We start from the raw sequence: 16,124 nt of genomic DNA, 5'->3' as shown, positions 1-16,124 counted from the left end.
TTCCATGAACAAATAGCTTAGGGTGAACAGTGCTGATAAGACAATTCTCCCAGACCAAAGAGCATTTTCTCGCCTGAAAAATCCCATACCACAATACTAAACAAAATGTTGCACTGTAGCAAGTATTTCCAGGAAGGAACGAGCGAAGCAGACAGGCTGAGCCAGGTCCACATGTGGCCTGCAGACCCAGTCTGTCTGAAGTTTGTCACAGTGTAGCCAGGCCTGGCCTACAGGCACTAGCACACAACAGCTTCAATTTGCTTGCAAATGGCTCATACCAGTGTCTTTGGGGAATTGTATTCTAATGCATTTTTGAGGGGTTTTAAGCATTCAGCATCATTCATTTCCCTTGTTAGTATTCCTGGTGCAATTCATTTTTCCTCACCCTCATAATTCTAAACACTGCTAGAATTTCTCAAGAAAGGGTGATCTGTATCTTCACAGTGACCTTTAAATTTAGACTGACAATCTTTGTTCTCCAATGAACAAGCTGCCCTCAGCGTACCCGCCACCAGCTTTGTGACTCATCATAACCAATTGTCATTTCAACTGTCCATTTTTTGGGCAGTGGCTGACCACCTTAGGAGAAATTACCATGAACTTTCACAATGGAGCAGCAATAAAACTCCACAACCTTGTTTTCCCAATCTTCACTTCAGCTCCCTGATGTTCATGAAGCCCCAGTGAATGTTTTACTTTTAACAGTGCTAACAGTGCCTTTTTTCAACACAGATAATAATAAAATGAGGTGTCACCACAGGTGGATAAGTTAACCACAAAGCTCAGTTCTGATTTGTTTCCACTAAGAAATATCCCATTCTGTTGCCTGCTGGTAGCACTGCTAGCACAGGTTGCATACTTTCGCTCAACACTGCCCACAGGAATACTCTTCTTGGGCACTATAATTAAGGCCAAAGACCATTTTACAAAAATCTGCAGTAAGAATATTGCATGAAGTTCATAACCAAACTGTTTATGTAGTCTCTTCAAGGCCTCTGGTGAATAAGTTGAAAGCTGCAATTGAGAACTTAAATACCAGTAATAAAAACAGAGATCATGTAACTGTATTTAGTGTTCAGAATACAGTTTTATATTATGGTGCAAAAGTATACACAAAAGGTTGCTGTATACATCAGGCAGGAAGTTTGAAACACCCAAATACCAAAAAAAGAAGTAACAGAATATCTGATTAGCCAGCCTTATAATTTACGAGAATAATTAGCCCCTTGATTGTAAAATTTCGTTTAACTATAATGATATGATCTGAGCAGATCTTGACTTTACCAGTATATACACTATTTGATAAAAAGAATCTGGACATCTATCTATTAGTAGGAATTAACAAGGGGTGTGCCCACCCTTCAACTTTACGACAGCTTGAACTCTACTGGGAAGCATTTCAATTAAGTGTCTGAATGTACGTGGAGGAATGGCATCCCATTCTTCCTCAACAGCCAAAGCCAGAAAAAGTAGTGATGCCCAATGCCAGGATCTGAAGCAAAGTTGATGTTCTAACTCATCCCAAAGATGGTTCACTGGGTTCAGGTCGGGGCTCTGGAGAGGCCAGTCCATGTCAGGAACGTTATTATCCACAAACCATTGCTCCACAGATGCTTTATTGGAGAACATTAATGTTTAATGTCCCGTCAACAATAATGAGGTCATTAGAGATGGAGAACAAGCATGGATTAGGAAAGGCTGGGGAAGGGAATTTGCAGTGCCCATTCAAAGACCCCATCGCAGCATTTGCCTGAAGCGATTTAGGGAAATCACGAAAAACCTAAGTCAGGTTGGCCCATTTGAACTATCATTCCCTCGAATGCAAGTCCAGTGTGCTAACCAATTTGCCACCTTGCTCGGTCAGATGCCTTATTACAGGCTGCATTGTCATGCTGATACAGTCATCATCTCTGGATTGTTTCTTTACTATATGCAGCACACAATAATAAAATGTGTTCTTATCCTTCCTCATATAGCATTTTCTTAATATTAAAAACAGACATCACAGCCATGAAGAACACTCCTATAAAGTAACACCAAAACCACCATACTTCACTGCTGGCATTACACACGACTGCAGGTAATGTTATCCAATCATTTGCCAAATCCAAACCCTTCCATTCGATTGCCACTGGGTATTGCCCAGTTCATCGCTCCAAATCACACTTTTCCTGTCATCCACCATCGAGTGGCATCATTCTTGACATCACCTCATGTGTTGCTTAGCACCAACTATAGAAATTTGTGGTTTATTGTACCACATTCCTTTTAGCTCTTTACAGTCCCTGTGTCAGCTGGATTGCTGGTAGCACTTTGGAACTCTCAAGCAATTCCTTTAGCCAATTTCAATGCAATGCTTGGCAGTCCCTGTCCACCAGTGTTGGACTCTTTTAGCTGTAATTGTTCCTTTGCATTTCCACTTCACAATCACATTACGAACAGTCTATTTTGTCATCTTTAGAAGGGATGACATTTCGCTGACAGATTTGTTGCTCAGATGGTATCCAATGACTAATCTACATTCAAAGTTACAGAGACCTCCTAATTGACCCAATCTTCTATTACCGCTTCTCTATTGGAAACACAATACTCTCAGCCTCTTTTTTTATATGGGCAGTCGGCCTCATGACATGCAGTGGTCAATTGCGCACTACATAGGAGCGTCTGGATTGTAGAGGTCTGTGTTGCATAAATGCTTTGTCTGAACTATTAGATAAAAAACAGCTGAGCAGAATAGGCAGAAGAGCAGTACATTTCTTACAAAGCTGTTCTCCTAGTATTTATAAGCATGTACAAAGTACTCTAGCAGTAATTCCCATAATTATCACTGTGTAAGATCAGCACTGGTCATAATTTATCATTACTATATTTCATAGAAGTAGCTAGTAGTTAATGTGTCCACATCCCTGAAGATATCTTTCACAATGAAACTGACTGAACACAAAATATGAAAGAATCTATGAATGAAGAGTACGCTTTCAGGCTGAAATACTTACACCATTATTTGGCATGCAGCCTTTATCTCTCTTGTGTAATATTCCCAACAAATTGCAGATGACAAAATTTCTATGGCTGAGTTGCTGCCTTTTTTGCAACATGGCTGAGAGCTACGTGGCCTAACAGAGACTCAGTTCATAAAGCAGAACATCTTAATCTTTTCCTTTTTTAATGGAGAATTAGCCAAAGCATCATTAAGCAAACTGCTGAAGGTAATTAATTTGAGCTACATTTTACCAATAGACTTTGCAAGTTAATTTCAAGTTATTTGAATCTAGAGATGAAAAGGCTTTAGAATAAAGAGCAATTTAAAAAAAATATTTTTTTGTCCTCTCCCCTCTCAACAGGTTCTAGGAACATGCATTAACATTTGTAACAAAAATATTCAATATTTCATAATGACCAGTAACTGTAACTGTGAGCACACAAAATTCACCAATCATAACAGGAGCAAACCACTTGTCTCTAAATTTGCACCTTTAATTTTTGAGTTGCAGCCTTCTGCATGTGAAGAAAAACTACAAATATTTACCTTGTCAATGTAAGAATTATCTGCAGAATAATACATCGTACTGTTGCCATGGAATCCCATCTCCTGGAACAGAACATGGCATACAGCACTGAGGACTTCTTGTGATTCACTTGGCTTCCACTGATTATCTGGAATATTGCACTCCCGGAAACGGTGCAGGTCCTCAACAGATGCTGATAAAAGGGGATGATTTGGGTGTTCTTCTTGCAATACTTCTTTAGCACGAGCAGCTATTGAATCAAGCTGTGTAGCAATAGACTGGTATGGAACCTGTATTACAATGTAAATCATGGAACATGAATAACATAAAATGCAGTCAAATAACTATCTGATTAAAGTGAGTTAAAAATTCAACTAAAAATATATGTGTATAAAACAGTCCCCAAGATTACACATTACAATGCATTTATTAAAAGAATAATGCAATGTTCCTGGTCTTATATTCACTAAAATACACTCCCATGGTGCACAATGAAAACACACTTTACATATGGAGTACAATATAGAGAGAACTCTTCCTTGTTTAAATAGCAGCGACAAATATAGGGGACCAACTTTGTTTCACCATAAAGGTTTGCTCAGGATTTCTCAGATGAAATTCCTAACTCCAATATCGTTGTATGTGAACTCTAGTTTTACTTCAGTAGTTTTCGTAGCTGCAGATGACTTTTTCATTTACCACAGTGTTTAATGATTATTCCACAGTTAGCTAAAATTTACTGTTTGATCAACAATTCAGTAGGTTATAAAGTCTTGGCACCCCTGGACATTCCTTCATTAGGATCATCCCTCACCATTTCATGCCATGTCATTTTCTCTTACAATACCCTCAAATATAGATAAAACATCACAAAAACATGCTTCAAATTTTCACCCGAGTGTACTATCAACAAACTTGATAGCAACAACACATCACGTTTCAGCCCATATTACATTAAGTATACTTAGCTCCATACATTCATAATGAGGAGATCCTCAAAGACAAAGAACATGTCATAAAACAAGAATACGTAACACCCTTTTAAAAGAAAAAGTTATTCTATCATTCCTTAAACAATTCATAAGTGAAATAAAACTCACAGTTGTGGAAAAAGGCAAAAATCTGAAACATTTTCATTTAAGAAGCAATAACAAATGTGTGATAGAATATGTAAATGTACAACACAGTATAGTTCATATGATACTCTTAGGCTATTTGAACAACACAATATCAAACAGAAAGCAGTCTGCGAGACTTAGAAGATGTGCGGAAATCAGGTTTTACTTAATACTCATCTTATTTCAAATTTAAAACAACACACACACACACACACACACACACACACACACACACACACACACGGCAGCTGTACATTAAAGCCCAACTGTGTGTGATCTGACTGAGCAGGAATCTGCTGGGTTGGGTGGTGCGGGTAAGGAGGCAGCATGATGTGTGGGGAAGGGATAGCAGGGTATGGGTAAGGGAAGATACTAGCACTGCCTGGTGGTACATGCAGGGACTTGGTGGGACAAGATAGAGCTGTTAGATGCTGTGCTGTGTCAGGAGGCTGCGCTGAGTGGAGAAGGGCATTGGGGAGGGGGGGGGGGGGCAGTCAGAAGGAAAGGGGAGAGGAAAAAGGAGAGAAATGTGGGAAGGGGAAGGCCTTTTAGTGTGTTGGTGGGATAGAGGATGCGTGTAGTACTGGAGTGGGAGCTCAAAGGGGAACAGATAGGTGGGGACAGACTAGCGAAGGTTTAGGCCAGAGGGGCTTCACAAACAATATGCTGTAGGGAAAGTTCTCATCTGCACAAAACTTGGAAAAACTATGGTTGGTAGGAAGAATCCAGATAGTGTGGGTTGTGAATCAGTCAAAGTGAAGCATATAACATTGGCAGCATGTTCAGCAACAGATAGTTCAGCTGTCTCTGGGCCACAGTTTGTCTGTGGGCATTCATGCAGACAGAGCTTGTTAGTTGTCATGCCAATGAAGAAGGAGACAGCAGTTGCAGCTTAGCTGGTCAATCACATGGTTGCTTTCACAGGTGTCCCTGCCTCTCATGGGCAAGACATGCCTGTGACAGGATTGGAGTTGTTGGCAGTGTGAATATGTAAGGGACAGGTCTTGCATTTAGGTCTAGTGCACAGATATGAGCCATAAATCATCGGGTTGGAAGCCGAGGCAGAGTAGGGACAGTAAAGAATATTGCGTAGGTTTGGTGAGTGATAGAATACCACTCTGAGAATGGAGGTAAGGATAGTGTAGAGGATATTTCACATTCCAGGGCACAGTGACATGTAGTCAAAACCCTGGGGGAGAATGCGATACAATTGCTCCCAGCCTGGATGGTACTGGGTCATGAGAGGAGTGCTCCTTTGTGGACAGACAGTGGGTGTGTGGAAGACAGTGACTGGAGAGATGTGGCATAGGAGGTCTGTTTCTGGACAAGATTGGGAGGGAAATTTTGGTCTGTGAATGCCTTCACAAAACCCTTTGCATTTATGGAGAGGCCTGTATCACCCTAGACGCAAGAACCACGGGTGGCTAGGCCATATGGAAGGGACTTCTTGGTATGAGGTGGATCGCATCTGGCCAAGTGGCGATTTGCTAGTGGTTGGTAATGCTTTATGTGGACAGAGGTACTGATGATGGGGAGGTCAACACTTGTTAATGGAGTATGAGTAGATGGCCACTGACAAATCCTTAAATCTTTGAGGCTTCTCTTAAATTGAGCTTTACAAGTATTTTAACTTTTTATGGCTGTGACAAGTTATTGAAAATGCGTTTTCCTGACTAATGGACACAATTTTGGACCAAAGAACATGAATGTAAATCTTGTAAGCATCAGATGTTTCTAATTCAACACGATTACAACATTTTTAGCATTGTAGTGGCTTTCTTTGAACTTAATAAAAGAATTCAAGCGGATTGCTAAAAAATTGGGCTGCTATACTTTCTGAAGTTCTTAGTCTTGTCCAATTAAGCTATTAGAGAGAGAGAGAGAGAGAGAGAGAGAGAGAGAGAGAGAGAGAGAGAGAGAGAGAGAGAGAGAGAGAGAGAATCTTCAAGACAAATTGAACATGCACACATCAGGTAACAACGTACAAGTATTTCTACCAATCACATAATAAACTTTTTTATAAGGACTTTTGATTAAGAAATATGAATAGCAAGAGAGAAGCAACGGGTCAACCTAAGTTCGCAGTACCCTCCATCGGCTTTGATGCACGACTTAGCTATGATTTGTTACATGACTACATGTTTGTGTGGCAAATTCAAATGCATCATGTTTGGATATGACATTTTATCTGTGGCCCACACTAGATTTGAATGTCTATGTTTCAAAATTTTAAGTGAATAATGTTAGTGAAACATTGACTTAGTACTGTCTATTACTGTGTTCTGGAAGTTTGTTTTTGTTGGTTTATTCAGAGAGTTACTTTCATGTCATTAGTTATTGGCTACTCATTTGTTTTTAGTTTCAGAACTGTTAAGTTCACTGTGTGGTTATTAGTTGGAAATTTAATTGTTTGCTTTTCCTATGTTACTAGTTATGGATGTTATGATGAAATTCACAATTTATAATTTTTATGTTGCTATGGGCAACAATATGGCAATTTTCTGCATTTGTATGGTACGGCAGAATGTTTTTAAGTTTCAACGGCACGGTGAAGTAATGACATTGAGAAAAGGTGCTGCATCTTTAATGTAGTAGAACATGTACATGGGGCAGAATTATTATGCAAGTGTGTTTTGTTTGGATTGTGTTTTTCTTCCCCCCCCCCCCCCCCTGCCAAAAATATTATAACTGTTAATTTTTTTATTTATTATATTTTCATTTGGATATTGTGTTGGGGACAGATGTTAATTGGTAGGCCAGTGGTTGGTATTTATGAGGCTAGGGTTAGCTGGATACGGATTTAATGAACAGTTGTTGGTTTGTTTCCTTTAGTGATCTGTGTGAGGCTGCGAGGAGGGTGGACAAGAGGGGGGCGGGTTTCTTAGTTGAAGTTCACAATATTCAGTTTTTTTTTTCTGTTGAGGATTTCATCTCAATTTTTGTATTACTTGTTTCAGTATACCTCCATTACAAGGATTCTCATACATTTAGTATGTCTAAACCTCTTAATTCCCATAGTTGTCCCATTAGTTCCATGTTATTTCTGCTATTAAACATTTTTCGCATTATTTGTGTATGTTCACATGTGTAACGAATGATGTCATGATTGCCAGGTTGTACAAGCTCAAAACAGATGTGTCTGCCAGACAGATGATGCCACATGTCAAAGCCGATGGGTGGTACTGCAATTTTAAGTTAGGTCAGTGCAACTCTATATAGTTTTGACAGTTGCAGGGCTCATCTGTTCTTAGTAAGAAACTAGGGAAATTAATGCATCTCCCAGAAATTTATATTAGTTCAGACATTTGTGTCCACCTCTGTTCACACAATAATATCCGAGTTAATTTATATTATTAAATGAAGAACTCAACTACTGACCTCTATAAGAGGTTGACACCATTGTGCTACCATTGTCGCCCCACGCTCCAGAATCTGGCGCTCAGGTGGTAATGCAATGAAATTCTTCCACTTCTTAGTCAAATGTGCTTGGCGTACCAAGCGAGTAACTTTCTCAGCATAGTACTTCAAAGTCAGATCTGTGCTACTGTAATAGAAATTCAGTACACGGTAACTTACGATAACTGCAAGATGTCTATGATGGCTGTTTTTTAATTTAGTGTGTTCTGTCACTCATACGAAAGTTACTTATCAGTGGGAAATATGCAAGGCCATCGTATAATATCAAGCACAATAACTCCAAAGCACAATTTCTTTCGTTACTTTAAATTCATTTATGTATAGTGCATACAATGATATAAATCAACCATGGCAATAATTTACTAAAGCTACATTAGCTACAGAAATGTTTTTCTACTTACACACTATGGTCATATAGTATCAGCATCAGTTCACTGATCATGAAAGGATAAGCATGTGGATGATGTTCCAGCAAAGCCCAAAAATCTGACAGCTGTGCATGAGAAATGTCCTCCTTTTTGTAAAACTTTGCAGACATTTGTGATAACAGTTGTCTAACCTTCCACCCAAAGTGGAGTCTGGTTTTGAACTCCGCTCTCCAATCAGCAACATAGTGCCTTTTCGAATTGCAGACAAGTCGTGGCCACCTTCACACAGACACACATACCACTAATTACACACAAGATTCACAAGAACCAGGCATTATAAAATTTCACAGATACCATTAAATATAATTTAATCCTACAATCTTATGTTTTTTACCATTGAAGAAAGTAATATTGACAACAATGTAACATCACTGAATACAAGCTACCATATTATCAGTTCAAATGCATAATTAGAGAGCTTAAATTAGCATCAGTACTTAGGTAATAATTTTGGATGAATACAGTTAAAATATTTAAATGTTATGTTTTAATGGTGAAATATATAAAAATGTTAGTTTCATAAATTTACAACCTATCCCAAAATTCAGAACAATCACTATGAGAGCTCAAGATTAACAAATGCGCAGACCCAAAAATTTCTTCACATCAAGTGCCATAGACTTTATTAGGAATGTGGTTTCACATTTGGGGTTTCTTGAATCTTAAATATGCAGGAGTACATTGTTGAGTGCTCAAGCAAAATATGGTATCAACCAATCACTAACAGTTAAAACTCTGCTCACTTTCTATTTTAAGGAGAAGTACGATCAAAATAAATATTAAAAATATACACTACACTCATTCTACTATTATCTGAAATGGCAGACTGGTTTCCATTTAAACCAGCGAAATACACTCAATATGGATGCAGCTGGATGGAGTTATGCCACAGCCTGTTGTAGCCTCACATAACAAAAGCTGTTGCTCACTTACCTATTTTCAGGTAATGTAACAGTTCAACGCCAAGCTAACCGCTGGGTTCAGCACTCTCAGAATCTTATCAAATGGAGGATTCACATCCCAATCGCATCTTATCTACTGGATGAAAGGTCTTGTCATTATCCGAATAAAATCTGCCTTAAGATACTTATGCTTCTTTGTCATACTGAAGGTTATAACAAATCCTGCAATTCGAATAAGTATGATATTTACCTCTTTCATTAGATTATGTTCTATGACACCTAGTTCTCCTTTCTGCAGACCTGACTGCATCTACACCAATTATATTTCAGTATGGCACAACACATTTACTGGAGTTATTCCAAAAATTGATAGGTTCTTCCAGTTGCTGTTTCAAGACATTCAACAATAGCAATCATATGAGCAAATCATCTAGTGTTTGGACTGTGATATGACAGTGATAATCCTAAAGTACTCAAACAGAACAGTAACATCATCATCTGACGTAGTTCAGTGATGATCCGACAGTACTTGAGTTGAATTACAAGCTGTATAGCTTGGCAAGATCAAATTTTCTTCTCCAACAAGTGCTGTCACATTATTCCTTAACTTATTCTTCAGGGCAGACTTCGAACTCTCCTAAACAGTCTGATAGCTTGAAGTTATTTTAACTGAAGCCTTTGATACCACTTCGCCTAGTCCTCTGGCTACACTAGAAATCTGCCAGCTATCAAAATATATATCGCAAAAAATAAAGGATGCCAAAAATTTGTCACTGTTCTGTTCTCTTCCTGTTTGCACATCTACGACATCACACACTGTAATGGAGTAACACCATAGAACGAAGCCGATATCCCAGATCAGCTGAACTTTTGATTTCTGAAAGTGTTCTAAGTTCTACAAAGCAAAAAGACAATGTTAATATCACAAAATAAACTGTGATGGTGCAGATTATATTCGATTTCCTAGAGGTCTTTGTAAATTCTAAAATTTGTGCAAGAATGATAATTGAGTGGAATTTCGCTGGTAAAACTACATTAAATAAATAATTTTTGCTTGTCATTTGTGACCACACATTCTTATAAAATTTAAATGTTACTAGGAGGATGCGTGGGAACACTACGATAAAATTACAAGCCCCGTTCAGCCCAAAGAAAACTTTATCAAACTATTCAAAACACTGTCGATTCTTCAACTTCAGTGTGGCCATTTGGTGACTAAAATGATGGAATGGTGTCATTTTTAGTTCTCTTCCGTATAGTTTAGCTGCTTCCACTATACGACGTGTATCACTGATTTCTGCAATACAAATTATTCTGCGCGTCTAAATTCCAGCGAATGATGAAAACGCTTTTACTAAAAATTGCTGCATTATTCATTATTGCATCAAACAATACATTAACATCACGACATACGTCTCCGTTAAACACATTCTGTGTGCCAAAACTACAAAATCACTAAATGTACAATTGTTGCACTCACATTCAATCATATTAACACGTAAACATACTGCACTAAGTGGGGAAAATAATATAATCATTCCTTGACTTACTCGTTACACAACGGACAGGAAAACAAAAATATTGTGAATCGAGTACAAAAATAGATCTTTTAACACTATTTAAATAAGACCTGTTCTAATTTAAGGACTGAAAATCAGCACCCGTGTTTCTAAATTGAATGACAGTATATTTTGCTTCACTAAATATTTGAGTTTTATTACCAAAAATGGTATCTATTACAGTCCGAAGCGATGTACTCACGATTGATGAAACTTGATTTTCCACAGCTTATTGTTGTTGATGAGTAGGTTTCTGAATTTGGTACATGTTGCTTCAAAGTTGCATAAATCTTTCGCCGTTAAACATTCACTTTCTAGGATATGTTCTATTATCTCATTGGGTAAATAAGTTATAGACAAAGCACCATCCATGTCAACTGACTTCAACCATTCATCTTCCCAATATTTACCCTTCTCAATCGCCCTGTCAAAGCTGCCTACCAAAGAACTTCAAAAGAAGATTTCATAGTAACTCTTATTAAATCCGGCTAAGAAGCAGTAACCCCACAGACAACGAAAAGTTGCACATGCATCCTCTGAAGTACTTCGTGCAGGCATACATGAACCCCAGCAGATTGTATGTTGCGAGCTTACAGAAACGCTAGAGGTGATTTACACATGACGTAAGTGTCAGTGGCACAATGTTAGTGTTCTTTAATTTTCTTTCCCCTCTGTATGTATTATTGTCGTCTGCCATTGAGTTACATATTACACTTTTGAGTGAGTCTGTACGAACAGACTTACAATAGAGCTTCATTTACTGCACCTGATTACAGGTTATAGGCGCAGGTGAATAAGTGTAGTGTAGTGGCTGAGTTTTTTGGTGATACCGCTAGTAACAGCAAATTTGACTTTACCGCCATAGTGTTGGCATGACACAGTGGAACAATTAACGCGTAAGTATTTGAAGTTGTCTGGAAGGGACAATTGGGTTGTATGAAAATTCCAAATGGAAGTAACATTCAGAGGAAAAAACCTTCTAGATACTATCAATGACAGCTATTAAGCCTCCGAAACAGAAAGAATGCGAGGAGAAAACATTACTGCATAAAGACGTAAAGGCAAGGTTCTTATTGTGATGCAGATGAAGGTAGCGCCACTCACTCATATAATTTCATATACGACATCACTGGCATGTGGACTAAACTAAAAAAAAGTATGAGAAAGAGTCAGCCGTGAGCATCCACCTACTTCATTAAATGATTTTCTTGCCCCAAGCGCTAACTCGGTGGTTGCAGTTATGCCGAAAATATGAGAAATCAACACCAAATTAAAGCAGGGGTTTCAGAGAAAATAATAATAACCAAGTTAGAATGAAATTTTCACTCTACAGCGGAGTGTGCGCTGATATGAAACTTCCTGGCAGATTAAAACTGTGTGCCGGACCGAGACTCGAACTCAGGACCTTTGCCTTTCGCGGACAAGTGCTCTATCAACTGAGCTACCCAACACGACTCACGCCCCATCCTCACAGCTTTAATTCCGCCAGTACCTCGTCTCCTACCTTCCAAACTTTACAGAAACTCTCCTGCGAACCTTGCAGAACTAGCACTAATGAAAGAAAGGATATTGCGGGGACATGGCTTAGCCACAGCCTGGGGGTTGTTTCTAGAATGAAATTTTCACTCTATAGTGGAGAGCACTTGCCCGCGAAAGGCGCAAAGGTCCCGAGTTCAAGTCTCGGTCCGGCACACAGTTTTAATCTGCCAGGAAGTTTAATAACCAAGTCGTTGATGTCATTGCCAGAGAGATATCAATATTTCTCTTCAGCATGGGAGTCTGTCCCCTTTGAGAAGCACACACTTAACGAATTAAGTTCAAGATTGCTTATTGAAGAAGAGAGAAACAATGTCTGATCGGCAGGAGGCAGCTTTGGACAGTGTAAGCAGGCAGAAAAAAATTACCTGTTATGTTTGTGGCAAGGAGCACCAATTTGTAAAGGATTGCAAAAATACAGCGAAGAGAGAAAAGGGAAGCTACAATTATTGTAAGCAAAGAGGCCATTTGAAGTCATATTGCAGGTTGTTGAAGTCCAAGGAAGGCAAAAAAGGCTCAGGATATAAATGCCTTTTTCGTGTGAGTCAAGGAGTTAACCTAGAAGATTATTGGTTCATTGATACAGGAGCTAGAGAGCATAAATGCAGTAAGAGAGAACTGGTTAAGAAACCTGACAGTGTGCAAAGATCAATGAAAGTGACTGTGGGTAACAGTAAACTTGGTGGTAAAATTTGGCATGGTACTGTGAAACTGTATCCATGGAACGGGGCAACAGTGCTTAGTGGAGTGCTTTTTGTGCCTGAACTGAAATTCAATCTGTTTAAGCAGGTACTGCGTTGGACAAAAGTATGTGTTTAGTTTCAAACAAGGAACAACGTGAATTCTTGAACAGTGAAGTTCACCATCATCCAAATAGGTCAATACAACGTATCGAGGTTGTTTTCCCTAACTGAAATACAATCATAACCGTCAATGGTTACTCTCACGTGTGCTGTTACGCACACTCTGTGGTTGACAATAATGAGCTTCCATTGGTCAATATTGATAGTGGTCTGGTGAATTTGTGTAAACATGTTGAAAACTTGAATGTTTGGCATAAAAAAGAATTGTGCCCTCAGAGCATTATACATATGAGGGACTTCTTGCCATGTATGGGAATGGACTTCGTTATCGACTTTGTCACTTGTTAAGAGTGTTTGGTGGGTAAACAACATGGCTTGCCTTTCGTCCAGTGGTAATGCTCCACTTGAAATGGTTCATCCAGAAGTCTATGGACTGATGGAGATGCATTCGCCTGGAGAAGTGAGATACTTATGGCATTTGAAGGATGACCACGCAGTTTACCTCAAAGTATTCTTTAAGAAACAGAAGGATGAAGTTAAAGCTTTGAACAAGAACTTTACTGGAAAAGCTCAGAGAGAAACCAATCTGAATATTAAGCATGTAAGGAGTGATAATAGTCTAGAGTTTATGAACTCTGACATAGGTATATAGTGAACTGGTCCAAGTCGTGTCAGAGGTAAAACTTCATTTGAAGTATTTTATGCCAGAGAATTGCACTTGGAAGATTTGAAAATATTACTTAGAGGATAAAGAGTTGGACCTGTGTATTGCAGTGAAAGGTGATGACCGCAACACCTACATTGAAGTGATGTCTCATAGTGATGATGAAAATGGGAAAGATGAGATAGCAAGGGAAAATAATATGGAAGAAAATAATATGTGGGATCATACATTGAAGCCAAATGATTGTAATGTTACTGACACAAAGTGGGGTTTTAGGCAAAAAAGAGTTGAGAAACGAAATGTTGTTTCTTATAAAGCTCATCTTATAGCTAATAGTTTCCATCAAAGATTGACTTATTCAGAAATATACAACCAGTATCAAAATTAACTTCAGTGAGATTTCTCAGTCTTTTTTCGATTTTTTTTTGTATTGAGGATAACTTTAGCACCTATATGCTTTTTTCTATGGAGAGATAAGCGAAGACATTTATGCCGAATTACCTACTGGGTGTTTCAGTAGCATGAATGGTAAATTTTGTGAACTTAGAAAGGTTCTGGACTCACCTAAAACTAGGATGTTAAATCCAACACAGTTATTACTGCCTCAGGATTGGTAAGAATTGATTTTGAGTATTGCTTGTATATAAAGATAGAAAATAGTCATAGAAAATACCTATTTGTTTACTCTGATGACCTGCTGACCTGCTGACAGCTTCAAATTCCCGGACTGAAACTGATAATTCAAGTGAACACTTTAAAATGAAAGATTTAAGTCTGATTAGGAAATATTTGGGCATGAATATTGTTCAGAAATTACAGGAGGGTACTATTAATATTTTTCAAATTATCTGTCTTGAAAAAGTGTTGAATGTGTTTGATATATTTGAATGTAACTCCGTTTTAACTCTTATAGAGGAAAATTTTGATCACAGTGTGTTAAAAGGAGAAAAATCCGAAAATGAAGACGTCGAGAAAAGATGTAAAAATTAATATTGCACCGATGTATGCCATGTTAGGTTCCAGCCAGATATTTGTGCAGCAACAAGTATTTTAAGCAGGTGCCAATCATGTGCAAGTCTGGATTTATGAAAACGTTCAAAACATGTGTTATGTTAAGGGAACCCTAAGACTTAGTCTGTTATATGCTTGGGAGAAAAATTGTACCAATCCCACAATTGGTTACGTTGACTGTGACTGGGCTGGTAGCAGAGTAAATAGAAAGTCCACAAATGGTTATCTTTCCAAAGCTTTGGATTGTAGCGTTTCATGGTTATCTAAGAAGAAACCCACAGTGCTACTGTCATTAACTGAATAAAAATTTGTAGCCTTAAGCATGGCAACTAGCGAGTAATTTGTATTGTAGTCTTTCTGACAGTCAAATAGCTATTGTACTTTATGAAGACAATATGCCAGTAACAAACGTTTGCAAGAACCCACAGTTCCATCATAAACTAAAGCATATAGAAGTCAAAATTTTACTTGTGATTGGGAAAGATTTTGCTATGAAAGTTCAGTAAAAGCACTTTAGCACAAATGAGCAACAAGTTGATGTTCTGACATAGTCACTACAAAGAGTAAAATCTGACAAATTTAGAGCCTTGTTAGGACTTGCTTAAAGTTTGTAATTTTGTTTTTGTAACACCGATAATTAACATTGAGAGAGGGTGTTAATGATACAACGTTAATGTTCTTTTGGTTTGTGTTAACTTACATTTGTCAGGTGCTTTTTTTTACACTCTGTGTGTATTATCGTCATCCACCATTGAGTGTAAACTATTTCATACTGGGTAGTTATAATTGAACTTTCCCTATTTATCACATTATAACGTGGACTCTAATTACCATATGAGGACCAAACTTGATAGCACTAATGTCAAGGACATGGGGAAGAGAAATAATGCAGAATCAATTCAATTGAAACACTTTTAATGTGTTACTACAGTACATCATACCATTACATACCAGTACCATTACTGCTACAAAACGAGCTCAAATGGCGCCCATCAGTGTCCAGAAGAGTCTGAATAGGCAGGATTGCCTTCTACACAACAGAACAAATCATATCCATATTTACGCTGGCTACCTCTCTTGATATGCTGCACTTGAGATTAGCATATGTGTGAACGTTCCCCTGGTAAACCTTGTCCTTCAGGTAGCCCCACAACCAGAAATCACAGGGAATGAGATC

General features: G+C 38.2%; 1 protein-coding gene across 2 annotated transcripts in view; it reads right to left on the bottom strand.

Annotated features, from left to right (window-relative positions):
- Positions 1–11,393, bottom strand: part of LOC126189981 (F-box only protein 21-like) — a 104,507-nt gene extending 93,114 nt beyond the window's left edge. For both annotated transcript variants that reach the window (XM_049930983.1, XM_049930984.1), the window contains exons 1-4: positions 11,136–11,393; positions 8,446–8,691; positions 8,006–8,171; positions 3,530–3,799 (exon numbers count right to left, since the gene is read on the bottom strand). In XM_049930983.1, the coding sequence (XP_049786940.1) occupies positions 3,530–3,799; positions 8,006–8,171; positions 8,446–8,691; positions 11,136–11,305 (852 nt within the window). In that variant the 5' untranslated portion in view covers positions 11,306–11,393. The remainder of the gene's footprint in view (positions 1–3,529; positions 3,800–8,005; positions 8,172–8,445; positions 8,692–11,135) is intronic.
- Positions 11,394–16,124: the final 4,731 nt, after the last annotated feature.

Source organism: Schistocerca cancellata, chromosome 1 (genome assembly GCF_023864275.1).
Source record: "Schistocerca cancellata isolate TAMUIC-IGC-003103 chromosome 1, iqSchCanc2.1, whole genome shotgun sequence".
In the NCBI taxonomy this organism is placed as follows: domain Eukaryota; kingdom Metazoa; phylum Arthropoda; class Insecta; order Orthoptera; family Acrididae; genus Schistocerca; species Schistocerca cancellata.
Note: the sequence above shows the minus strand (reverse complement) of the source record. Positions and strands in the feature narration are given on the sequence as shown.